Consider the following 24,501-nt stretch of genomic DNA (forward strand, 5'->3'; position numbering starts at 1 on the left):
GGGGCTAACGTGTCGATCCCATATGCGATAAACTCAATGCATAGCCCCTCGTGGTCCTTAGCTCGGTCATTGTGCAGTTTCAATGTTGCATCCTCGACTCCCCCTCTGGTGAACAACGTGCAAGTGGTGGGGCGAGGTGTGTGTAAGATCTGGAGTAGGCTGTGGGGGACATCATAAAGATGGCGTGCATATGTGTGCCAAACTCTCATGTCGGTGAGGGGTGATGGAGGCCTACGCTCAAGGAATCTCCGCCAAAATTCCTTAGAGTTGTTGCTATACAAGATGTTCAGCATCTCCTCCTCATTTTGACGAAGAAATGCCTGCTTCTTCCGACATACGAGACGTTGGTACTTGCGTACTGTGTCTGGTGTGTTCGGGAGATGACACTTGGTTTCAAGTCGGAGTTGCCGGCGAGAAGCCTTGCACTCTGCATCGTACCAGTTGTTGCAGGGTATAGAGCCAAGAGGTGGTGGTTTAGTGGACCGTGGGGTGTGGGGAAAGACTTGGAGGGCAGCCTTGTGGAGTGTGTGACTAATCAGGGCAGCACAGTCCTCTATGAGTGGTATGTGATCGATGTAGGTTAGGAGTCTATTTAGGTGTCTAGAGTAGGCAGGGGAGAGGCTGTGATCAAAGTGTATGTCGTGGTAGGTGTCATGCGTCATATGTGGTGTGTGTGGTGTGGCAGCTCTTGGAGGGAGTGGTGCTACGATGAAGTCGGTGATACGTGAGGTGAAGGTAGGGGATCCCATGATGTAATCTACCACACTAGTGCCCCCCCCATGTGGGAAGCAAGTAAAACCACCTGAGGAGGGCCATAGGTCAAGCCTATTGTAGATGATGAGATCATGCATCCTGCCTAGGTTAAGGAGCGCATGTCCATATGGTGTAACAGGCCCATGTCCGTCTAGGTCCATGTCTAGTAGCATGATAGAGTCGTCTCGGAAGTCCAGGAGTGGTGCATGACGTGTGCTCGTCCTGGCATTGAAGTCCCCAACAAGGAGAACTTCTCCGCGAGCTGAAAGGTCTAGGATCATCACGCTTGAGGTTCACATAATCAGAGAAGGGCATCTCAAGTTTGATGGCCTCAGGTAGGGCCTTGTATGAACGCAAAGAATCTGCCAACATGTCATCAAAAGTGGCTTGCTGTGCACGACCAACCCCCTACTATGTAGAAGTTGCTGCCATCTGATGCACTGGCTGCGTCTGGCTATGTGTGCTCGCTGGCGGAGCGATAGGTGCATGAACTCTGGGCTGGGTCTCTCTGCCAAATGCATCTCTCCAAAATGATGGCATACCAAAGGGTTGAGAAGAGGACTGACCTCTGTGCCAGGGGTGTGGGCTGCCATATAAACCCAAGCCAACTCTAGGCATATTTGCTGGTGCGGTGAAAGGAGCACTAGCCGGATGCACCCCAATGGGTCGGCCCAAAAGAGACGACTCAGCCTGCAAGAAGGTGCTTTGTGGCACAGAAAATGCATAATCTATGTCCAGATAATCCCCAAGCTGCGGTACATGCAATGGTCTAGAAGATTGATGCTCATAGGCATGACGGGCATCTGCCATAAAACCCCTGTGTGGAGCAGACAAAACATCCTGACTGTCTGAATGGTCCCCTTGCTGGGGTGCAGGCCGCTTACCCTTATCTTGCATAGGAATGGCAGATGTGATCTGCTGTCCCCTTTGGACAAGAGCCGTATCCTGCATAGCCATGGTTGTGGTAAGCTGCTGGCTGAACTCCTGTCCTATTTGGCAGAAAGCGTGGAGCATAGAGAAAAGGGCATCCAGAAACTACGTCTGTATTGCTTGCACTTCCCGGGACGTAGGAGAGAGAGGCTGAGTGGAAGGAACCTCTACACCACTAGTGGATGCCACCATTGTGGCAGGCACTTGCTCATACTAAGCAGCCTCATCAGAGTCATGCGATATATCACGAGGAACACGCTTCGGTGCCATTGTGATTGGTCTTGGAGAGAGAGCTCGAATTTAGGCAAGGAGAAATGGATAACAAAAACCCTATTGTAATGAGCCCCTGAGATAGTGTGTGGAAAACACGAGGCGTGGCATGCCGTGGATGGCTGAGGTGGCTGAGGCAAGTAGGGACGACGGGGGTTGGCTAGCTGAGGCAAGCGGGGATGACGGGGGAGCAAGGACGCGGGTGCTCCGTCCAAATAGCAGGAACCTCCTTGAGGCTATGGCGGCTGACGGACTGAGTGCCTGAGCGATCGAATAGCTATACCTTGAGACGGATTGGATGATTTGACGTAACGAAACTGGTTGGGTACCGGTTGTGCTTTGGTTCGGCTGACGGAACTGGACAGGATGTTCTTCGAAGCAGCCTAGAGGTTCTTCAAGGCAGCGGACCAAGGTAGCAGCACCAAGGTGCACCAGGGCTAGGCGGTCAAGTAAGGCTTGGCAGGTTCAGCCCTTCGTAAGCAACAGTATCTTTGGCGCAAGTGTCTCTCTGTCCTCTTCTCAGTCAGCTGGTTCGTTAGGGCGGTAGATGCAGCATAAGCTCCATGCAAGTGTCATCCAAAGGAAACGTTCTTGGTCCCAAAGTGTGCTAGATTGCGCCTCAAAGTGAAGGTGAGGGGGGGGGGGGGGGGGGGGAACAAAGGTGCCAGAGTCGGGGCTTTTGATACCAATGTAATGAAAGGTGGAAGGGGAGATTATAGAATTGGTAGGATGGAGAGGGAGAAAGGGGGAGAATGAGAGGAAAGAGAGAGGAAGAGTGAGGGGAAGAGAGAGATAGAGAGAGATTGGGAGAGAGAGTAGGCAGCACGTAGGAGGGAGGAGGGGGGAGTAGATAGGATTAGATGTCACATCAAAAGGTACATAGTAGCGGGTGGATGGAGACTGATATAGTCCCTCCACATTTTCCACCTAAAGGGCCTCTAACTTGGCCTCTTTTTCCCCTTCATTACACTCCTGCCCTTCTACACCTAGAAGTATAGGCATGTCTATCGATAAGCAAGTTTAGCCTGTTGAACAATTTAGGAGACTCAAAAAGTGGATCTGAAAGAACTGCAGGCCCGTGGATGGGCCCCTTCATCCACCTCTATCTTGTATCAACTAGAGATTTTCTTGAGCTGAAGTCTTAAAAATAAATGAAGATGGAGATTCATTTGACCATGGGTGAGGGACCTAACTCGTAGGTCTGAGCGAGTCACACTTACAAGTTAAGTCTTACACAATGAATGAAGATGGAGAGTCACTAGACCATCGGTGAGGGATTTAACTTTTAGGTGTGAGTGAGCCACACTCTTGGGCTGGTTAGAGTCAGGACACTCTGAGACACTGGTGCCAGTCTCAAGAGCTGCATGTACAGCAAGAATGCGCTCCAACGTATGCATGTATGCAAACTGTGTGTGACGGTTGGGTAATTTCCCAGTTTTTCTTTGTAACGGACAAGGGAGCTACCTTATTCTCTCTCAAGCTAGTTATCTATCTGTGAATGCAGAAGCTGTACTGAACTGAGAAAAGACACATCAACACATGGGCTTGTCTTTGTGGATGTGAGCATGAATGCGGGATTGGGTTGGAACCACTGTTTATTCACTATTTGCCAAGAGGCTGAATACAACTATTTTCCCAATGGCTGTGAAAGGAAACTGTTGATGAAGGGGGATCCCTTTCTGTAGGTGGACATGGAGAGAGACAGGCTGCCCTCTGCTCTCTTCTCCCTATTTGCTGCTCAGGGCCTGGCCCTCCCTGCAGTTTCTGGGAATCTGTAAATCCATAGACCCAGTCTGTATATTTACAGACTACAGATTGCTGACTCTGTAAATCCACAGACTGGCTGGGGAGGCCTATAAATAGGCCCCTCCTGCACCTTTCTTGCTGTAAATGACTGCGCAGGCCCACATGGAAGCCATGTGGACTTGTGTTGCTGCTGCAGTCTGCTGAAGGGCGTTAGAATTGCCACTTAATAGACAAGGCCGTTGGCTGCCTCTTAAAGAGGCTGCAATAGTACTAGGATCTTGCATCGCACTAGCAATCCAAGAGCCCCCCTATCTCCCATGAGAAGGTCTAGGCAATGTGATGCACACAGAGTCCATACAATAGAAGGAAACTTTCAACCATAGGTCACAATGAAACGTTTCAACGAAACATTGAAAGCTAGGATTTGAGCTACCATTGTCTAGTCATGGCAGTCCATGGCGCCTCTTGGTATATGTGGTTGCCCTCTTTAGCACCTACCATGAGACAGGGTGGCAATCTTATGGCCTCACGTGTTTCAATTGTAGAGTGGCACTCTTGTGGGCTGCCATGTGTCATTTGTAAAGTTGGGTCATCTAAAAATGTTTTCAATTGATGTGTCGGGGTGTTGCAATCGTGGAGTAGGAGCTATGCCTTGGTACAAGAAGAATCTTGACAGTCTTTTTTGAATCTCAAAGCTCTTAGAAAGTCGGAGAGGACTTAGTATGCAACTACATCATCTATGCTAGGGCCTCTTTAATCTTTGATGAGCTTAGAGCTTACAACATGGTCCCTAATGTTGTCTTAGACTGTTATGCATGGGCAAACTGGTAGGAGCATTATGTGCATGTGACAATTGGTCTCAATGGAGGATCTACCTTGGAAGGACTTCCCTTATTCAATAAATCTGAGATAATTGTGCCAGTATCGTAGCCCTGTTCTTGGAGAATAATTTTCCTACTATTTGGGATGTGAAGTGAACACAACCAGATTGAGCAAGAGAACAAGTCGTAGTTTGATATGTATGTGTGTGTGCACGTGCGCATGTGTGTGTGTGTGTGTGTGTGCTTGTGTGTGTGTGTGTGTGTGTGTGAGAGAGAGAGAGAGAGAGAGAGAGAGAGAGAGAGAGGCAGGGGCACAAATGTGTCAGCGGTGAGCTTGGTTCCATCTTATCACAACAATATAACTTGAATTTAAAAACAATTTTCAAACCAATTGGTAGGAAGGAAATAACACAATCAAGAATGTGCAAGAGGGTGGGGTTCTGTGAAGGCTAGAACAAATGGTTGGGAATGAATGAGGCTTGGATACCTGTATTTCAATATCAAGGAGATTTGAACTGGTAAAATACTTCTGAATGGAACAATCTAAAAGTGCACAGGGCACCACATGCAAGATTAGATACTGGAAATTTAATAAGCATTTCCTAGATGAGAATTCAATACATGATATCAATCTCTATATCTGGAAGTTGACAAAAGCCAAAAGTGTATGCCAATATCTCAGCACACTGACGGGTAGGAGGAATTAGAACTGGATTTCAGCAGTCCACAAGCTCTTCAAGATCTTCTCTGAAGGAAGCAATTTCAGTGGGATTGGATTGATGACGTTGCAGGAGGTTGCAGGGCTGAAATCACAACTTTGGAGTAAAGAGGGGGACTGGCATCAAATCTACCCTTTCAACAAGGGAGCAAAGGGCTGATGAGCTGATTCTTGCCTCAATCTTGGTGTCGGAGGTAGAAGAAGTAGCAGGGCATGTGCAGTGGGAGACGAATAGGGAAGAAATAACAGCTTTCTTGGAGTGAACAGGGGAGACTGGTAGTTTGAGCAAGGGATGGATTCTGGAAAAGGTTGATGATTTTCTGCAAGGGCCGATTCATGGTGCATTTTGGATCTAGGGAGGTACAGTGGTAGCAGGTGACATGCAGACGCAGATGATTCAAGGGTGGGAGGTCCTGAAACAAGATAAACCAAAACGAAATTCAGCCAAGAAATTGAGAAGGAACAGACAGATTACAAATTAAAGATCCTAGAGAGAAATGGTACAAACGAGATTTAGTTTGGAGGGGTGGGCTGAACCAGGTGCAAGGAGTGCAAGGAGAAATAACCAGGTGCAAGGACAGAAACTCAGTACGAAGACCTTTGTAGAAATGGATGCTCAAGTACGTGTGGGTGTGTGGATTCGTATGTGTGAGATCATATGCTTATACTATGGTCTAGACCCACTGCTGGGCGCTGATGACGTCATGGGTAATGTCATAGTAGCTAGTCCTTGCTATGCGCGATGGAGTTTATGGTTTTCAACCTTATGAGTGACTATCATGAGATTTAATCTGCACTATGTTGTGTTTTTAGAGGATGAGTTTGGGCATGTTCCTGTATTTGTCTAGATATATGAACCAGGTGCAAGGAGAGGAAGTCTGATGTAGGACAAGATACATGAATGGAAGGGGAGAATCTGTAATACATAGGGTAAAGCCCTAATGACATAGTGGGAAAAGGGTATTATGGGAATGACTAATTCACTCTTTTAAATCAAAATGTCTTAGTGTTTGGTGAAATTTTGCTCATTTTCAACCCTCAATTGCTTCACAAAATCTTTTTTCCCATAAACCCATTGACCTGAAGAGCTCATTGGTTTTGTGGGAAGAGAATGGGAAAAGAGGAAGGGGGACCACGTGCCACCTTGGCATTAAATTTCCATCTCTCACAAGACGACAATGTCATAAGGGTTACTTGCAATGCTAGCTTAAAGCAAAGGTACAAAAGCTAGCTTATGTAAGCCAATTTATGCACATGGTCACACGTGGCAACTAGCTCAATCAGGGCTGCCCATGAGCTTGTCATTGTTTTGGAGATGCCAGGAGGAGGTAGAAGATAGTTCTGAAGTGCCAGGGGTCCATATCCACGTGGTAACGATACATTTTATAGATTCTGCCCTAATTTCTATGACATATATTGAACGATTAGTTAGGCTTAAACAAGCAAGACCTTTTTCTGTAGGTTATTCGTTCATTCAAATTTTTATTTAAGATTAAGAGATTGTGTTTCATTGCAGGGAATGGCTACGGTTGCAGCAAGAGCTACAAGATTGCCTATATACTCAGCCTTTGCGAAAGAGGGCAATTTAAGTGATCTTTATGCGAAAGGTGAGGCGATCTCCACACTATTTAATGTTGTTGGACTCGGTGTTGGCATTCAACTGGCATCCTCAGTCTGCTCCTCCATGCAAGGAAAGGTACAATGATTGTATTTCCACAGTATCAGGTCCTCTGCTCTAGTCTTGTTCTCTTTCAATATATTTCTGTCTCTTTTTTTCCCGTCTTTTTCCTGTATTATCTATTAGGCAAACCTTTGAATTGATGGTCTGCATATGTTTTGTTGTCATTGTTTGGTTGGTGTTGTTATTTTAATCTGTTGCACCCAAAGGGGTTTTATTCGTGGCTGGCAATGCAAACATCAGCATTTGTTTGCATTCTGAGTGTTTTCTTTCTGATCTTGATTTTGTTGTGTGTGTTCGATCTTGGGCGTCGAGAGCAATGAAACAGTCTTTTGGCCGAATGACGAATAAATTTAAGATGTTTGCATTGTGTCCTAGGCAAGTGAGGTAGTGTCCTAGATTAGGTCCTAATTGTCCTATGTGACTTAGGACCCCCACCCCCCCAAAAAAAGAGAGAGAAAGAAGGCTTTTTCCCGTCGCTTTTCAAGGCGTTCCACAGTCCCATTTGGGCTCCTTTTTGAAGCCTCTTCATCAAGCATCCTCTCGAGCTTCTCTAATCTCCATAATACATTTCTACAATTGGGGCAGCCAATTGGTGAGCAGATCTCTCAGCGGATTGGCAAGCAACTCAACCGAGCTTTATCAGACAAGGGCAGCAACCTATACCCCAGCGTGGGGATCAGTCGGAAAGCCAAGATGCATTCTCCGCCCCATGTGGGGGTTTTATGGCAGATGCCTGACGCCCAGCGGGATTTCAGCCCCTTAGTCAGTCTCAGTTTGAGCAGCTTGCTCCCTAGTATGGGGATTATCGAGGTGTTGAGGACGGCAAGAATCATTTTCAGCAATGGGTACTTTACTCACACCTAGCAATGCATACCATCCTAAGACTGATGAACAGTCAGAAAGGATGAACAACTGTGTGGAGGAATACTTGATGCATTTTTGTCATGATACCCAGAGGGCATGGGTTAAGTGGCTGGCAGTTGCTGAATTTTGCTACAACAATACAAAGCATCTCTCTATTGGTATGAACCCGTTTGAGGCAATGTATGGGTGCAAGTGGGAATGCCTTCCTCAATTGCTGACACTGCTTTGAAAATCAGCAAGCACGAGATGACTTGGAATGGATGGAGGCCCTTCTGCAATTGGCTAAAGAGAATATGCAGGATGCCCAAGCCAAGCAGAACAAATATGCGGATGAACGTAGGAGATATTTGCTATTCAAAGAAGGAGATTATGTGCATTTACATCTCCACAAAGGGAGGTAGCATATCAATTGGAGCTACCAAGCACCTCCAAGGTTCACAATGTGCTTCATGTCTCTTTGCTGAAACCACATGTAGGTGAGCATGTGCATAGACTTCCAGAGCCACCACCTATGGATGAGGAGGTTCATATCCTCTATGTTCCTGAGCGCATTGTGGGTTTCAGAGTTCGAGTACTCCGCAACAAGGTATACATTGAGTACATCATAAGATGGGAAAAGTCATGGCAGCCAGAGAGTATTGTCCAAGAGTACCCCTATCTTTTACCAGGCTGATCAGCATCACTTTGATGTAGTGGCCCTAGGTGGGAAATGTGGAGGAACTATATAAGTCCCCATCTACCACTCATTGTGTACTTTTGGAAGTGATCGCACCGTAAAGATCGGGCCGGAGAATAGGACCCTTAGGTATATGTAGGATGCAACTACCTCCACTGGCAACCCATCCAAGGTAAAGTGCTCTTTGTGTATGGCTGCCCGGGATGTGTTGAAGATCATGTTACCAAGGTTGATCTTTAAGTCATGTGTATGAAGTGCATGTAGGTGTCGTTGGAGAAGAAGGTTTGCTAGAGAGCAATGGACAACCTTGTTTGACCCCAATTGTGCTCATGATCTTTGTCCACCTTGCACCTGTCCGAACCCAACTCGAGATGCTCTCATAAAGTGCCATGATTGCCCAGGTGATCTCTTGAATGATCCCAACTCCTGTAGGCACCTGATGATTCGGGCTCTCGGTACTACGTCGAAAGCCTTGCGAAAGTCCACAAAGCAACTCTGTGCCTTGGCCTCCTCGATGATCCCCCTGAATGTAAGTACATGATCCATGGCCCTATGATCTATCCGGAAGCCTGCTTGTCCCATGGCTTTGAATCCCCACAGCTATTCAACCAGGCTAACCTTTGTGTCATGTACTAATGCATAGATCTTGGACATAACATGTCCAATCATAATGGTGATGTAGTTTTCCGGGCTCATGGGATCTGTTACAGCCTTGTGTGTGGGTGTGATGGTGTAGAGGGTCTAAGTGTGTAGGAAGCCTATGCAAACCACTTCATTGAAGAGCTTTGCTAAGATCGAAGCTAAGGTATCTATCCCGTATGCAATGAAGTCAGTGTGTAGGCCCTATGATCTTTCGCTTGGCCGTTGTGAAGCTTCCAGGCTCTGTGTTTGACACCACTGTCTGTGAAAAGTGTGCATGAAGTGTGGCATGGTACATGTGAGGGATCAATCGCTGGCTAGTTAGGGACATTGTACAATGTGCGTGCATAGGAGTGCCAGGTTTTGGTGTCCGTGAGAGGGGATGGGCCTCTCCGCTCAAGGAACGTCCGCCAGAAGTCTTTAGAATTGTTACTAAACAAAATGTTTATTAACTCCTCGTTTCAGTAGACAAAAGCCTACTTCTTCTGGCGAACTAGATGTTGGCACTCGCGTATCTTCTCTGCCTCACCTAGAAGATGATGCTTGGTTTTGAGTTGGAGTTGTTGGTGTAAAGCCTTACACTCGCCACCGTACGAGCTATTGCAAGGTACTGAACCGAGGGTGGAGGACGTGTGGATTGAATGGTGTGTGAGAAAGTATGTAGGGCAGCCTCGTGGAGAGATCGTGTGATCCTAGCAGCTCAATCCTCGGTATGTGGTCAATGTCTTTGAGCAAGTTAGAGAGACGTACAGAGGACATGGTTTTAGTTTGTGGTCAAAGTATATGTCATGGTAGGTATTGTGTGTAAGTGGTGTCGTAGTGTGATGTGGATAGTGGAGTGGAAATAATAAAAACAGATACATATGATCTGCTCTTAGGTGGTGGTGAGACAGAAAAGTCAATAATATGTGAAGTGAAGGCAGGAGATCCCATGAGATGTGCATCGCCTCATCTGTTAGCACCGTTTGGGCAACTAGTGGAGGCGGCGCCATTGTGAGCCTAACGGGACATAGGGATGGCCTTAAGCCTGGCCCTAGTGATAGAATCCATTGAGTTGCTGGTATCGGCATTGGGGCAGATGCGCCAAGGCCTACATTCTTGGAGCAACGGATTTGTGTGGAAACGATCGAACTCCTAGAGGAGGTGGGTCATGGGGCATTGGCACGGAGGTTCCTTGCATTGGGTGATAGGGTGGAACTTGTGGGGCCACATAGTTGGCGAAGGTCGGTGGCACGGGGAAGGCTAGGGGTTTATAAGATGCCTCTCCTTGGGAGCCTCTCGCATCTCCTCGACTAGGGTCTTGTCCCCGGAAGCCCCTCATCCATGGGTCTTCATCCTCCATGCGCTCCCACTGAGGGTGCCTTGCAAAGGAGGTGGGCGCTGGGTCCATGAAGGTGGTTTTAGTCCCTGTCTGCGTTTCAAGAGCTGGTTGTTGCTGACCTTCCCTTCCCACTGACATGTTGGCGAAGGGGTTCTCCATGTCTGCCGAATCTGTTCGGTCTAAATGTCCAAACATGTTGGAGAATGTACCTCTTAACCTGGACACTACAAAAGGAGCAAGAGAATTGAGAGAGGCTACACTACTGAAGGAGGCTTCAGAAGCCCTTGGACCCGTGGGATCTTGCATCTCCTCGTCCAAGCTCTTTGTCTCGTCGGAGCTAGATGGATTCTCCTGTCGGGAACCTATTACGGAGTGGGAGCTAGGGGTCGAGCTTCCAGTTCGGATCGATCCCCAGCTAGGGCGAAAGGTGGGCTGAGCATAGCTCAAAGGAGGATATGGAGCTTATGCAGATGGATGTCAAGACATCTTTCTTACATGGGGATTTATATGAGGAAATCTACATGGTACAACCGGAAGGCTTTGAAGAAAAGGACAAAGAGCATTTGGTTTGCAAGTTGAAAAAGAGTCTCTATGGTCTTAAGCAAGTGCCTAGAGAATGGTATCACAAGTTTGATGCTTTCATTCGGTCCCAGGGTTTTAGAAGAAGTTGGTTGATCAATGCCTTTACACTAAAGGAGTTAAGGATAATAGCTTGATACTTCTGGCACTTTATATGGATGATATGCTATTGGCTAGCAAGAACACTTATGAGCTTGATGCATTGAAGGCCAAGTTACATGAGGCCTTTGACATGAAGGATTTGGGACATGCAGGTCATATCCTTGGTATGCGCATCACACGTGACCGGAGTAGGAAACTCCTTTGGCTTTCAAGGAGTATGTTACAAAACTGTCACAACGTTTCAATATGGAGGGGCGGAAGGCAGTAAGTACTCCATTGCCTCCATATGTGAAACTAGGTCAAGTAGATAGTCCCAAATCAAATGAGGAGAGGGCCATGATGGCCAAGGTTCCTTATGCATCAATGGTTGGGAGTTTTATGTATGCTATGATAGCTAGTAGACCGGACATTGCATTTGCAGTTGGAGTTGTTAGCCGGTATATGGCTAATCCAGGAAAGAGGCAGTTAAGTGCATCATGAGGTACATGAAGGGTACTAAGGAGATGTGTATCTGCTTTGGCAGAGGAGAGATACGTGTACTTGAGTACATAGATTCAGACTATGCAGGGCATGTGGATAGCAAGAGATCCACTTCTAGTTATGTGTTCACCTTTGCAGGTGGTGCAATGTCATGGATGTCTCACACTCAGAAGTGTGTTTCTTTGTCTAACACAGAGGCCGAGTATGTTGCAGCCACCACAAAGGGTTGCAAGGAGGCTATATGGCTTGATCACCCCCTGTCCCCTCGTGTGGAAAACAAGTGAACCCACGCGAGGAGAGCCAACGATTCATGCCATTATAGATGTAAGCTCACGTATCTTGCCCATGTCTAGGAGTACATGTCCATAGGATGTGGTTGGGGGCCATCTGTCTGTGGAGATTGGAGACATCCCAGCCTCATCTATATCAACATCTGGTAACAAGATAGAATCATCACCACTGAGATCTAGAAGTGATACCTGGCGTGTACATGTCCTCGCATTGAAGCCCCCAACAAGGAAACTTTCATGCGGCTTGAAAGATCCATGATGTCTATCCGGGTAGAGGGCTGCATATGGTGAGGTATCAACCTCCTCACGTAGTTCCCTGACAAAATGTGAGGTCTCGGGGGGGGGGGGGGGGGGAGTATCAAACTGTGATAAAGAGGTCCTCACAAGGAGGTCGTCAGATCCTAACCCATAAGAACTTGGCATGTGGATCTCGTCTCTCGATAGAGATTGTCCCAGAAAGAGATAATCGATATAGCACTGCCACTTCTCCTAATCCTCGTCTCCCGGGTTGCATCCCGATATGCTCTCTCCCACGTGTACCCACTGGCTATAGGCAAAGGGTACTTTGGACTTGGCGATTCCATGAAATTCCCTGGACCGACTATGAAGCACTGTTTCAGTTCCAAACATTGGAAGTCAGGGTCTTGGTGCTCTGAATCTCATAGACCACGCCCTCCTACAGGAGGGCCACCAGCAGATGCACGTCGGGGACCTATCTAAGTGGATCTCTGGGTGGGTACATAAAGCTGAGTGTCTATGCAGTGCCGCGAGGTGGTGGGCCAGAGCAAATGATGAGGGGTTGCTCTCACTTGGGGTCTCTCCAATGCGCCAGACCCCCTCGATCCCGTGCACCTAAACCCGAAGGGTGGAAGTCACAAAGCCAATCGTGTCATCAATGGGGGCGGTAACTATGCGAGATATCCTACGACTCTGACATTGAGAGCTAATGCTGCTGCTCCAAAATGGTGGCTGAAACGATGGCCTTGGTTGCTATCATCTACAGTGAGCTGCTTCTCCTCCTTTCTGGGAATTTCTTTATCCTTTCCGCCTTTATCCCCTTCAACCATCGTCTTTTTCTATTATCTGCTTTTTCAAAGAAGGATGCTGAAAGTCTTGCTGAAATTCAAGGAGGGAGACAGGGCGTACAGCCCTCCATACCTTCCATTGCTTGAGGACTGAAGAGCGCTCCCGATATATTTGTAAGACGTGAAGAAGGGCCCCAAAGCACTATAGACCCGTGCTGAGCTGTTCAATCCACGAGCAGTCCGTACAACCAGCAGTAGTAGATGGCGCAAACCCTGAGAGTTACCTGGAGCTGATGGTGCAGGCCAAAGAGAGGAATTATGACCGGAGCAAGCTGCGCAGATCCTGAAACAGCTCGGGGAGCAGTCGAGGTTGTTTCATGGATGTGCGTGTGTTTTCTTGGGCCTGGGACAGACTTGGAGTCTGTGTCGAACGTAGGAGCAGCTTTGGCGCTATTTTCTTGATTTGATTTGAAGATTGTGGGGCTGTTTCTTGGTTCCAGCCCAGCCCCTTGACAAAATGTGGGCTCCTGGCTCTTGGAGCCTTCTGGCCCTTCAGCCATGCCTATAGGTATCCCATGAAGAGCAGATCGTGGCAGGCTGAACACTTCGTGGCAGATTTCTTGAGCTTGGAGAGCAGGTCTCAGCAGATTCTTGGGCCCTGGAAGTCGCATAGCAGTTGTGAGTGAGGCGAGATACTTGGAGGCTGAGGCGGAATGGACTGAGGGTGTGCTGAGGGCTGTCGGGAGATGGGCTCTGGGAGGGGGAGAGAGAGAGAGAGAGAGAGAGGTCACAAAAAGGGTGGAGTGGTGTGGGGTTTTGAGGAAAAAGGAAAAGGCAAACACAGGGACAAGATACTACACAAAACGAGCAGCGAGAGAGAGAGAGAGAGAGAGAGAGAGAGAGAGAGAGAGAGATTATATGTGTAGTGCTGGAGTGATGTGTCGTTTAGAGACAGTTCCAAAGGAAAGAAAGAAATAAGCCTATATATGAGAATGTGTTTGTGTCTTTTGTCTTCTCCTTTTTCTTTTGCTGTTGAGTAAACTTTCATGCTAGAGTAGACTTTTCACAAACTTAGCCAATTCAAAACCATCTTTGAATTTCAATCGCATTCAGGGTATCCAAGTGTGTTCTTGGGTGATTGATAGGAGCCTATCACCTTGGGCTAAGGTTGTGTGAATGATCTTATCCAGCAAAATATGTGATCTGGGCAGAGGGGAAAAAGCATTCTTTTGTTCTGGTGTGTGTGTGTGTGTGCGCGCGAGAGCGTGCGCACGTGCGTGTGTGTGTTTGCACGCGTGCAGGGTGGGGGGTGGTTGGAGATTCTTAAATAATCACGATCATGTTATGGATTGTGTTCAGCTTGTGGCGGCCCCTTTACTTTCAGCGGTGCATTTGTTTAGTATATCACAAGAGATGCGAGCAGCCCCTGTAAACACATTGAATGCACAGAGAACGGCAATTCTTGTGGCAGACTTTCTGAAGGTTTGGTTGAACCCTGAAGATTTAACATAGCATAACAGATGGTTCTGTTTCGTGTCATAATAATCTTATGAAAATGGTCTAACATTTTTTAAGTGGAACTTGTAGAGAGGTGTAATCTCCTGTCCCACAGAGCTTAGGTATCGGGAACGGCTCATTTTACCTGTTTCTGTAAATAATGATGCGGGAAGTGTTGAAGTAGGTGTCCCTGTTATCAAAGCTGTTGGCAAACCTGCCAAGTTGGCCCATTTGAAAGTGTTATTTCAAAAGGAGAGGTTTCTGTTGAGCTTTAAGGACAAACAAACAGATATGGTACTGCATCATAATGCAACTGGGGAGGATGTGGTCAGAGGCTGGCTGTTAGCTGCATATGCAGCTGAAATAGCTGGTGGTGAACATTGTGCGAGTCAGAACCCCAGGAAGATATATTTTGGTTTGCAGAAATTAGACGTTTTTGATGAGGCTTATCAACGCATGGAGAAAGTCTTTCCTACATTTATTGCTGGTCTAAAAGAGAAAGGTTGGCATACTGATTTGTTTTTGGAAGGGTCTGGCGTACGCGCTATTTGGTAGATTGAGTATTATTTGCGGAAGTAAATCTACAGCAATATAATTTTGCATGTTGTATTATTTCGCAATGTGATGCGAACTTTCAGGTATCTTACTCCAAATTTTGTAGGGCATTGGAGATATATGATTTTGATTCATTTAGAGGCATAACAGGTGGTACATGTTCAGCAAATTAATTATTTACTTCCCAGCATGTTCCCCCTCTCAATTGTGAGGATCCTGACTCTTTCTAGTACGCAGCTGCATTCATGTCATGGAAAAACTGGCAACCATTATGATGCACCCTACGAAATCAATTTGATTTTGATTCATTAGAAAACCTTGCATATACATTACTCCAACCTAAGAATGTTCAACATCCTTGATGCATACTACCACCCTTAATGAAACATCCTTGGAGAACTGCTAATTTCAGTTGACTAGGTGTACTGCTAATTGCCATGATGGATTATTTTTTCCATTGAGCCTTGTAATAAACTCTGACCATGGAGGGTTTGCTTATCTTTCATGTACACGCTTCCATAGCTCTCAACAATGTAAGAATCCTCACAATTCATAGACTCACAAGCATCACACACCTCTTAGACTCTCAAGATCTTGGTTGCACTTTGATACCATTGTTAGGAATTTGATGAAAGTATAAATACTTTCAAGACTAAATCCCCCTCTCTCAATACACAATAGATTGCAATAAATGATAGCAAGAAATGTTTGACACAATTGAAACACAAAAACCTTTCTTGATATTGACTAAGTAAAGCTCGTCTTGATTGGGCTAATTGGTTTGTTACAAGAAAGACTCAAGGACATCTAACCAATTTGCAATGAATCAAAAGAGGCTGGGCTTGGACGTACATTCGGATTGTGATGACATTGTAAGCCACCCAAACAACGTTGGTCTTGTTGCTATGTTGCAAGAAAGCCTTAAGGACATATAGCCGGATTGCAAGGAAATTGTCAACCACCCAAAAGAGGTTGATTGACTAGCTAAGAAGTCGACATAAGGAGCTCTAAGGCCAAGATAACTCTGATCAACTAAGAAGAAACAAAAGACCAGCTTGAAATCCGATTTACCATTGAACATCAATAAAAGTTTACATTCCAACATACATAGTACTCAAAGTGGATTCTTTTACATCACAAAATGCTACAAGTCAAGACACTCTAGCTAAAGGGTGGACCACGTGTTTGCGGTGGATAAAGTGTGGAGGGCATAGCTAGCAGAGGCACATGGGCCGTGAATGGAGCCTAACATAGTTGCTACTGAGAACTTTGGAATGGTGTAAATGGTTGAGTGGGTGGCCTAAACCATTGTGGGTTTGCTTAAGCTCCTCCCACCCTTAGTGGAGGCACATGGGCCGTGAATGGGGCCAAACATAGTTGCTATTGAGAACTTTGCGGTGGCGTAAATGGTTGAGTAGGTGGCCTAAACCATTGTGGGGTTGCTTGAGCTTCTCCCTTCCTTAGCAATGCCTGTGTCTCCTTCCCAATAAAAGCACTAGCGCCCATATTTGCAAGCTTTTAATTTTGCCAACTCATCATGGAGAAATTGCCTATTAATCTTAATGTTGATGCATTGGTGCAACCTTTGCTTGTATGCCTTCACCATGTTACTAGTCCTTGCGAAGTAATCCATGACAAGTTCCCTCCTCATGGTGAAGGTTCCCAAAGACCACTTGTAGGTGAGCACATTTTAGGAAGATCCATAGCAACTACTTTATATCCAAGGTATCACGTACATGTCCAGCTACTATGACTAGGTGGACTACGCACAATCTCTCCTATGAGCAACGAGACAGTGGAGATGGATTTCTCCCCCCTAGAGCTCTCTAGCTCTCCCCCCCTGAGCTAGTGCATGCAGATTTTGATCTAATCTTGCCTACGATGTGACAACCACTCCTCAATTCGATGCCTTTCGCTTGCCTTACGTCCCTTTCTACTGGGAAAGATCCAAGGTCAACTTTTTTTACCAATTTGAGCTCCTTCCACTCAACGACCAACTTGAGCATCAGCAGACATTATCTCCCACCCCCATCGAAAGCGATAGGCATGGATCCCCCTCTCCACGATTCCATGTTGGTACCCAAGATGGAGCCGATCAAGGAGGAGGTAATGGACATGGTTTTGGAAGACACTCCTTTCCTAGTGGAGGAGGAGGTCATGCAAGCAAGCGCACATCGTGACCTAGTAGTTACAGTGGATGTCACAAAATACTTTCTTTTGGCAAGGCAACACAAGATGTTGAACCCCGCACCTCTTACGCAACGGCACTACAACAAACAAAAGGACACTTTTTCAACATCCCTAGAACAGTTGAAGTTACAAGAAGAGAGACACGACCATTAGAGACAAGTTGAATAGACCGGTGTTGAGAAGTCGGGAGAATAGGATCACCAGCACCCAAAGCCGGCGAACAACCAATATGCTCGAACAACCTCAGTGGAGGAGAGCGAACACCTGAAGATCCACGAACAATTCATGCAAAAGACGTCCTAGCTACAAGAAAGGAGAATACTCCCAAACTGGAGAAATGGAACTTGTAGGAGGATGGTTGTTAACCACTGTTTATATCCCATCACCATTTTCTAGTTGTCCTATTGGCACCCCAGCAATAAGGGTTTAACTCAGTTGATCTCAAAGTGTGGATCCTCCCTATGGGGAGGTAGCAACACAACAGAATACCTAAGGTCAAGTGGGACTTGAGCACCAGGCCTAAGTCAAAAGGAGGCTTAGGGATTGTTGACATTTAGCTTTCTTGTGCTAAACTTGCTACCTCATGGATCATCAAAGCACTTATAAAGCCTGATTAGGATTGGGCCCAGCTCCTTTCTAGGAATTTTTTGCAGGCTCATCCCCTGAGGAAAAAAAAGTAGAAGAACTTCCCCTCTCTCTCAACTGTCTTTAATCTAGAACCTTGTTTTACTAAAGGTAGGCAGCTCTGGAGATCCTTGTGGTTTGCTTTTGAAACAATCAAAAGCAAATCTGGCAAGGGGTCCTTCATGGCTCTAGATTTCATTTGGATCTCCTCTATGCACAGATTTCCCCCTTAAAGGATGAGGATTTTACCACAGCTAAGGGCTGCAGAGCTGGGGACAACTGTGGCAAACGGAACAAAGAAGATGGAAAACGTAGCCTGAGATTAGAAGGGAATTGGGTCTCTCCAACTAGCAGACAGCTTTAATAAGGGAACGTCTGTCTTTATGGGAAGTGAATATTCAGTGCAAAGGAGGTACAATCTTGATATACGACCGTGAATTTAGTTGGGTGCACTCTTCCCATTTGCTTCCCATCCAGACTCCTTTTAAAGACACAGATGAGTTTTAAATTCCAAATGGAATCTTCAGGATAGTCAAGCCTGCTAGAAGGGCATGTTCGCTAAGATTTAGAACAAGGAAGTCCCAGAAAAAATGTATACACTCCTTTGGCTTATACTACACAAAGCTATTTGGACCAATGCCAGGGGTCTTGAGATTAGGGCAAGGAAATGGTCACTGCAAGCATTGCCCGGGGTCCCAGGAGGACATTTTCCACTTATTTGTAGCATGCCCTCAGGCAGGTCTGGAAAACTATTCAGATCCAGCTAGGGGAGCCTATACTGTTGGGAGATGTTGTAAAAGTCAAACAGGGTGTATGGACAGCTACTAGGGCTCATGCATTATCGTTTGCTTTCCAGTTTAATCGCGAAAATCTGAATGGTGAGCTTTCGTTGTTGGACTGGCTACTGTTGGGGGATGCCGTAAAAGTCAAACAGGGTGTATGGAAAGCTACTAGTGCTCATGCATTATGGTTTATTTGGCTTTCCAGAAGTGCATTCCACGAATATCTAAATGTTGAGCTTTCGTTGTTGGAGTGGCTAATAGGAGGGAGAGCTTCTTGGCGGAAAAAACGTACTTACCTGGGACACAGATCCTGTATTTCATCCAGTCTCCTCCTCCGTACTTAAACCCTTCGCAACCACCACGTTTGCCCACCAAAGCAACCCTTTTCATTGCACTATTTAGTCTCAGAGAACAGAATCAAGCAGAGCGATCTTTCTAAAGAGATGAGGATAATCAAACCAAGCAGATGGATGGAATCAGGTGGACAGAATCTGGCTTTTGCGAGTGGGCAGAAGAGGATCACCAAGACATTCGAATTCAAAAATCCCGCTCAGACCTCTTGCAAAAACGCATTAGTGGAGCCCCCTCCATTAAACTCCATGGATTGCATGGGCATGCCATCCACTAGACTAAAAAGCTCGCAGGCTCCAGCCGCATAGGACAAAGATAAGCAAGATTGTCCCAGGTGAGTCAGCTTTGACGAGGTATACTGTGCGCTGAAATTTAAAAACATGAAGATGAGTTCCAAGGGGTCCTTTCACAAGGAATGTAAGTTTCAGGGAATGCAGGAGTCTACTTCCGAATTTGAGTGATCATGTCTACCAGTGTTTTTCTTCCCGGCCTATCTACTGGTTCATACTGTTTTGATGCTGAAACTCTATGTAAGGATGAAATGTAAGAGGAACATCATGTAAATATCTTTACCACTTCTTTTTTGCTCAAACCCTCCTATGGGTAGCATGGGTACGTGCACCACCATTCCAATACATGATTCTTTAAACCTTTGATATCGATCTTTTAACAAATTTTATGGAGGTCACATACTCAAAACCAGCATCATCTATTAGAAAGTAATGTTTGTTTATCTCAATATAGATTGTTCTACGCAGTTCTGGAGTGCAGCTTCTTGCGCACTCACTGTAAAGCATTTCCTTCAAGTAAGCCGAGAATAGCTTCCTTACAAGATGTACATCATTCTCATGTGCTAGCTGCACTTTTGTAAACTTTGCCTCCATTGTGAACAACATTTTCACAATTGTTTCCTTCAATAGGCTCTAGAAGATGTACCTTGCCATGAAAGTGTGGAATGTGTGATCAAAGCCTTTTCTATCATTGTCTTCTTCCCCTATGCAAGCACTCTCACAACATTTGCTTTCATGTTCATATGAAAAAGAAGTTGTAAGCACTCTAGAAGGAGAGATGTACCCAAAGGTAATTTTTTTTGCTTCACACTTACTTCTTATATGGTAGATTGGCATGGCCCAACAGCTGTACCTTGTCCACTATCATTGGCTAACATTTGACATGCCAGTCCTTAAATTGAAATAGAATTTCAAAAAACTCATTGCCATTTTTAGGATTTGCAACCATTTCATAAAAACTTTTTCAACATCACTTGGTATGCATTTTGTTCTTCCTCATGTGGTCAGCCTTGGTAGGTAGCTCCTACATCCTTACATTTAGGGTCTTCTTGAATTCAATTTACTCATAGAAAGTTTAGTTGGGAGGACAATAAGAGCCAAGGTGAGGAAAATGGTAGACAATAAGAGCAGAGGCAAGGGCAAGGAGGGCATCACTGAAAAGAATCAATTATTGATTTGAGATGAATTTCTTTACAAAAGGGAAAGCATAGCTAGGGTAGGAGGGAAAGGAGAGCTAGAGGGTGAGGAAAGATGGAAAGAGGAGGTGAGGGCGAGGAGGCCAGCATGAGCCAACATGGGGAAACATGGGCTAGCACTCACCTCTTTGAGTGGCCACATGGCTTGCATGGCACTTTTCCGTTTTGCATCAAGACCACATGTCACAAGCCCGTACAGTCTATCCCCTTGACCACGACTAGTTGTTGACCATCGACAAAGTGATTGTTGCCGATGATATGATAGCTTGCCTAATGGGCCACATCGGCTTGTTGATCATCGGCAAGTTGATTGCCGATGACGTGTTTCTTGAGTCCTTAACAACTATGCCACCTCATGATGGTTTAGAGGGGGATTCCTCATGAGTTACTTAGGTTTCTAGAGTTCTCACAACCAAACAAGCCCTTTGGAATGGATGAGATGCCAATGCTCATGCTTTGATTTCGTTGGTGGTGAAGGGGGATGTAATTCGCCATATCAAGTCATGCAAGACGATAAAAAGTGCTCAGGACAGATTGGCTAATTTATATCAAGTGCGAAATGAAGCCCATATAGCTACTTGAAGAGGCAAATGGAGTCTTAACCCATGCATCATGCATGAGGGTGACTCCATGGATGAATACCTCCCGAAAGTGAAGGATCTCAAGGAGTAATTGGTAGTTGTGGATGAGACTGTTCCAAGTGGATCTGTGGTTTCTACTATATTGCAAGTCTTGAGGAAAGGGAATCGAAATGCAATTACCCTTCATGAGCTTGTATTAGTCTCCTTGCAAGAGGATTAGTCAAAGCACAATAGGTTCGTGATGCGTGTAGGTGATCAGGAATATATTGCAAGTTAGAAAGGAAAAGGCAAGGCTTCATAGGTGATCAAGCAAGCTAGAAAGGCAAAGGTAAGGCTTCATAGGTTCGTGATGCATGTGGGTGATCATGCATATATTGCAAGTTAGAAAGGCAAACGTAAGGCTTCATAGGTTCATGATGCGTGTAGGTGATCATGCATATATTGCAAGTTAGAAAGGCAAAGGTAAGGCTTCATAGGTTGATGATGCGTGTAGGTGATCATGCATATATTGCAAGTTAGAAAGGCAAAGGTAAGGTTTCATATCAGGGGGGAACTAAGCCTCAGAAAGATGTAGGCCAACCATCTGACAAAGATGCAAAGGAGGGTTACAAGCCCAAGAAGAAAGGAAAATACAACTATTGTAGGAAGCCATGCCATTATATCAAATGAATGCCACAAGTGGATTGAGAAAGAGAAGGAGACTGCCATTATGGCAGTAAAATGACATTGTTGCATCTAGTGAAGACAAGAAGGAATCAACTAATCTTACACATACTCATGATGCATATGATGAGGAATGGGTAGTTACAGTGATGTGTAGTGAAATCCTATGCATGCCGCCTTCCTATGGAAGAGCCAAATATATGGCACTTTGATAGTTGTACAAGTAAGCACATTATTGCACAGAGGGACTTGTTTACCTCCTTCAGTGCGGGTTTTCATGGATGTACAATTACCTATGCCAATAACTTCTCATATCCCACGAGAGGAGTTGGAAAGGTTATTCTCACCGGTGCAAATTAGTGGAGCATTTATTCTTTATGATGCATTGTGGGTGCCTAGCATTAAGAAGAACTTACTATCTATGTCAGCCACCATCATGGTTAACGTTATTGATGACATATGGATCTCAGTGATGCGGATGGTATTGTTGCCTCAAGCACCTTATGCCATGGCCTCTATAGGATAGATAATTATGAAAGTGAGGTGCATGATGCCTTGGCAGTAATCAATACTTTAGACATGGCAGATGCGAAAGTATGGCATGCCCACTTTGGCCACTTAAATTTGAGGTATTTTCTCTGCTTACGTAATCATTAGGTCGATAAGAAAAAAGTACATGGCCTTGGTCAAATGGTTGACACTTCTTGGAAATTAAGGTGAGTCAAATCATGGGATGGTATCGTCATCAATTTGCCACATATACATGCCCCTACCTGTCATGTTTACAAGGGGTGTATTTTGGGAAAGATGCAATGGGCCACATTCCCCAAGGATGGATAGTTAGAGCTACTCGCAAATTATAGCTCATTGAGAGTGGTGTGCAGTCCCATCAAGACCCCATCCATTGGAGTATTTTTTGGTTTTCTTACCTTCATTGGTGACTACTCTTGTTTCACAAGAGAGAAGATCAAGTTATGACTTTTCCAGAATTCTATCCCATGTCTTTAACAATAGCTTCCCCAAGTAAAAATTGTCTTATGTTGAAAAGACTCACCAATATTCACTTGTGACTATCCCTGGTTCTTAGGCTATAACCTTCTAATTAAATTGATGGTTAATTTCCATGAAAATGAGTTGTCTAACTTGTGAATGAGTGCACAAGCCTGATGCTTTGAAAGTTACCCTATGTGGAAGATCCAAAGGGAGACAAAACAATTTGGGCTACTCTTTTATTATGCTAGAAGAAAATGAGCATCATTTTCCACTTGATTGTGGTCATATTAGTTATTATCAAGTTAAAAGGGTATTCATATTGCACTTGACTGTAGGCGTGTTAAGTGGATGAAAAGAATACCAATGATTGTTGTTATATGGTTGTTGCCAATGAAGGAAGTACTATTAATAGCAATCAAATAAATATGTGAAGCTTAACTGATGTTTCAAATAAGAAACCATCATCCTCTTACAAGGGGGCTCACAAAAGTGTGCATGCTTAAGAATAATATTATTGTCAGGGTAAAATGTGATCGCAGAATTGTGGTATGGGTCACTCATATGATAAGAGTCGCATATAAGGCTATGAAATTCTAGCCAACTCTCTTGTTGTGAGTCTCCAGAGAAAGTATCTCATAAGGAATTATTCCTTCAAATTACCTAAAAGTATGAAAAGGACTTTGTTGACGACGTATCACCTAATTGTCGATGATGTGTTGCGTGTCTCCTCAACAATTATGCCATGTTAGCTTGTCAATCATCGACAAGCTAATTGTTGATAATGTGTTGCCTACCGTGTCAACATATCACTAATGATGTGTTACTTGATGCCCATGACATGTTGCTTTGCCTCCTCAATCATGCCATGTTACCTTGTTGATCATTGACAAGCCGATTATAGGTGGTGTGTCACATAACATGTCACCTTATTGATGTCGATAAGGCAATTGCTAATGATGTGTTACGTGATGCCCATGATGTGTCATCAGCCTCCTCAATAACTACACCATGTCAACTTGTCAATCATCGACAAGCCAATTGTTGCTGATGACATGTTGCTTGATGTTGGTGATGTGTTACCTACCATGGTAGCTTATTGATAATTGACAAACTGATAATTGATGATGTGTTTCCTGATGCCCATGATGTGTTGCCTACCTCCTCAAAAGAGTATGCCACACCAATTTGTTGATCATCCTCAATAAGCCCATGTTGATTGTGTGTCACCGAATGTTGATGGCATATCACTTGCTTGTTGATGATCAACAAGCCGATCGTCGCTGATGATGTGTTGATTGATGCCCATGTCATGCTCCCTACCTCCCCAATAGCTATGCCACGTTAGCTTGTTGATCATTTGCAAGCCGATTGTAGATGATGTGTCACCTAATGTTGATGGCTACAACAATGGCATTCTAATGATTGGCAAGTTGATTGCCAATGACATGCTTCGTGATGTAGGTCGAGTGTCGATGTTTGACAAGCGGATTGTCAATGATGTGCTACCTACTTCCTCAACTATATGATGCATTAGCTCTTTGATCATTGGCAAAGCAAATTCCGATAATGCTCTGCCACCCAATAATAGTGCCATCGGCAAGCCCTTTTTCTGCCATGTTGAACGCATATGGCTATTGTATATGGAACAAGTAATTTACCCTCAACCCAAATTTAATCTCCACCAACTTCACTTTATGAAATTTTTGCACTTATGTTGTGATCTCTCATTGTTGGTTGAGTATTTTGCTCTTGTGATGGAGGCCAAGCTATTGTTCCAAGATGGAGGTTATATGAAGGTCTTTGGAGAAGTCTTTTTGTTTGAGCTCTTGGGGCCTTCTACTCTAGCAGGGGATAAGCTGTGATGGAGCCTTAGCCATTTGTGCG

General features: G+C 45.1%; 1 protein-coding gene across 1 annotated transcript in view; it reads left to right on the forward strand.

Annotated features, from left to right (window-relative positions):
- Positions 1 to 15,094, forward strand: part of RUS2 (root UVB sensitive protein (Protein of unknown function, DUF647)) — a 29,811-nt gene extending 14,717 nt beyond the window's left edge. Inside the window, exons 7-9 of the mRNA XM_087382607.1 lie at positions 6,755 to 6,934; positions 14,255 to 14,377; positions 14,483 to 15,094. Coding sequence (XP_087238733.1) covers positions 6,755 to 6,934; positions 14,255 to 14,377; positions 14,483 to 14,947 — 768 coding nt within the window. The 3' untranslated portion in view covers positions 14,948 to 15,094. The remainder of the gene's footprint in view (positions 1 to 6,754; positions 6,935 to 14,254; positions 14,378 to 14,482) is intronic.
- The last annotated feature ends 9,407 nt before the right edge of the window (positions 15,095 to 24,501 follow it).

Source organism: Dipteris shenzhenensis, chromosome 12 (assembly GCF_047967505.1).
Source record: "Dipteris shenzhenensis isolate YYH24624 ecotype China chromosome 12, Dip_SZ_1.0, whole genome shotgun sequence".
Lineage (NCBI taxonomy): Eukaryota > Viridiplantae > Streptophyta > Polypodiopsida > Gleicheniales > Dipteridaceae > Dipteris > Dipteris shenzhenensis.